General features: G+C 36.0%; 1 protein-coding gene across 1 annotated transcript; it reads left to right on the forward strand.

Annotated features, from left to right (window-relative positions):
- The first annotated feature begins 161 nt into the window (after positions 1–161).
- On the forward strand, positions 162–1,205 carry LOC126265700 (antifreeze protein Maxi-like). The gene is made up of 5 exons (XM_049967968.1): positions 162–176; positions 248–433; positions 485–674; positions 723–899; positions 954–1,205. Exons 1-5 carry the CDS (start codon positions 162–164, stop codon positions 1,157–1,159), a joined length of 774 nt encoding a protein of 257 aa, XP_049823925.1. The 3' UTR covers positions 1,160–1,205.
- Positions 1,206–2,389: the final 1,184 nt, after the last annotated feature.

The following is a 2,389-nucleotide window of genomic DNA, read 5'->3' on the forward strand; positions in this document are numbered from 1 at the left end:
ACGGAAATAATTTGTAGTAATCTTAATGAAAAGACACTGGACGAATTGCCGTTGTGTTATTACATTAATTACATGTTCTTTCGAATCCTAAAAGGGTATATATACCTCCATGGAGCAAGTGGATATTCAGTAAACATTTACTATTCTGATTTAAGTGCAACATGTTTCTCAGACAGGTAAATATAAATAAAAAACCATGGTATTATTTTTATTTTCCTACAATTAAATTAAAACATTTGATTCTTAGGTATTTTTATCTTCATTCGTGGTTAGTGTAACACTGTGCCACTCAGTAAGAGTGAAGAGAGGCATCTTGGAGGGTTCCTTCGGCTTTGGAGGCTACCAATCCATCGAGGGACTTGGAGGGCACAACGGTTTAGGTGCAGCTCAGGTCTTTCCATCTGCTCAAGTAGCATTCGTCAAACCTGTATATGCAAGTCTTAGAGCGATACAAAATGTGCCTTTTTGAATTTGTTTCTTCTAGGTTCATAGAATTTCCCCGGCGGAGATTGCCGCCGCAATCCAAGCCGCCAAGGAAGCTTCGTCGAGTGTCATGGAAGCTCAGCACCGCGTTCAACAAGCCAAGGAGGATGTCCTTCATCAACAGCATGTGGCTAGTCAAAAACAAGCTCAGGCTGCTTTAGCACTACAAAAAACTGAAGCTGCTGCTGCAGGTGAGTAAATAATTTTACTAAAAGATTTTGGATTAACTTGGTGGATAGTCCAACAACAAGAAGCAAAGTCAGCTGCCACTGCTTTGGTCCAAGCCCAACAACGACTTGCTCAAGCCAAAGCTGAAGTGGCCGAACAACAACGGATTGCTTCAGCTAAGGAGTCGCACGCAGCTGCTGTTATACAAAAAAGTGCCCATGCTGCCGCTGTAGATATACAAAAGACTGGTAAACCTGTAATTAGATCATAACGAGGAAACGTTTTAATTGGTTGTTATTTAGATGATATAGCACGGAAGATTTCACAAATTCAGTCTTCAGGCAGTTCCGCTCTACGTCAAGCGGCGGCGTCCAAACAAGGTTCCTTGACTGCGACGTCCGCAGCCGTTGCCGCAGCTGCGGAGCACGGTACCGGAAATTCCTATGAAGTGTCTCCGAATGGTCCTTGGTTCGGCAAGAATGTTGTTCATTTGCAGCCATGGGGATAGAAAATAACTTCATAATGAATATTTTGTAATCGTTTATTTGTCAATATAGAGCATGTTATATTAAGAAATTTTCATTATTTTAACTTAAAAACTAGACCTGAATTCAAAATTATATTTTTCAAGAAGTTTCAGAAATTTTCTTCGTGAGATGAATTAAACATTAGAAAGAGACTCTAATGAATTTCATCGAAAAGTTGGACAAATGGATTCGTCAAAAAATTAGTGATGAAAACTTAATTTGTTGTTAGCAAATCTGCAATTGTTTCCTTGTTTTCCTTCCTGACAATTAGTTGAAGCTGGTTAACCTGATGGACCAGTACTTAAAAGAATCTTGACTACATTCATTAGAGTCTTTAGATATTTTAAGAAAACTTCAAAATGTTAAATTGCATCTCATCACGAAAAGTCAAAATACCTACCAAATTTAAGGGGCACACCTAGTGTACACAATTGAATCATGGGTTAAGGAAATATGAAGAAAATACATTTTTTGAGATTTAAATTTTAGAAACTGAATTTTCTTCAGGACAAACTTTAGAAAAAAACATCTAACTAAATTTTCTTTATTACTGGACGTGATCTACCCGTTTCCAAATTTTGACCACCTATTTTGGAAACACCTTGTATATTTAGTAATAAAAAATACTCTGCCACCTGTTTAATCATGGATGGTGAAGACGATAGATATACTGAGGAGATTTCTTTATAGTTGTGCGGTGCGTGGACATCTGTATACATTACCAAAAGATGTCGCCGCAACACATTTTAGGCAAATACTTTAATACTCCTATTTACTACTTTATTTAACCAGTAGGTGTCGCACGTTTCAATGTTTTAAATACTTAAAAATACAATAATAATAAATATAATAATAATAATATATAATAATTAAATAAATTCACATTTAATATATTTCCATTAATTTAACCTGCTTATATGTAATAAGTAAATTTTATTTAAATTTCAGAAAGTGAATTCATAAAAGATATTCAAAACAAATTGGTATCGATATTCTTTCATAGCCTGTGTGTGGTATGGAATAACAAAATTTCTTCTGTCTATGATTCAGAGATTTATCCTAAAATAACAAAAGCACCAATATTTTGACACCAACTTGGAAAAGACTTAACAACACCAAAAAGGGCGGGAAAATAACAGCACCGCCGCACATACAGCGGGAACAAAATAAACCCAAATTATTCGATCGCAACCCCAACACGACGAAGACCT

Source organism: Aethina tumida, chromosome 5 (genome assembly GCF_024364675.1).
Source record: "Aethina tumida isolate Nest 87 chromosome 5, icAetTumi1.1, whole genome shotgun sequence".
Lineage (NCBI taxonomy): Eukaryota > Metazoa > Arthropoda > Insecta > Coleoptera > Nitidulidae > Aethina > Aethina tumida.

Excerpts from the sequence above, each read along its gene's own strand:
- LOC126265700 (XM_049967968.1), top strand. Across the intron at positions 434-484 it reads CATTCGTCAAACCTGTATAT|GTTCATAGAATTTCCCCGGC; the intron begins GCAAGTCTTAGA and ends TGTTTCTTCTAG. Across the intron at positions 900-953 it reads TGTAGATATACAAAAGACTG|ATGATATAGCACGGAAGATT; the intron begins GTAAACCTGTAA and ends GTTGTTATTTAG.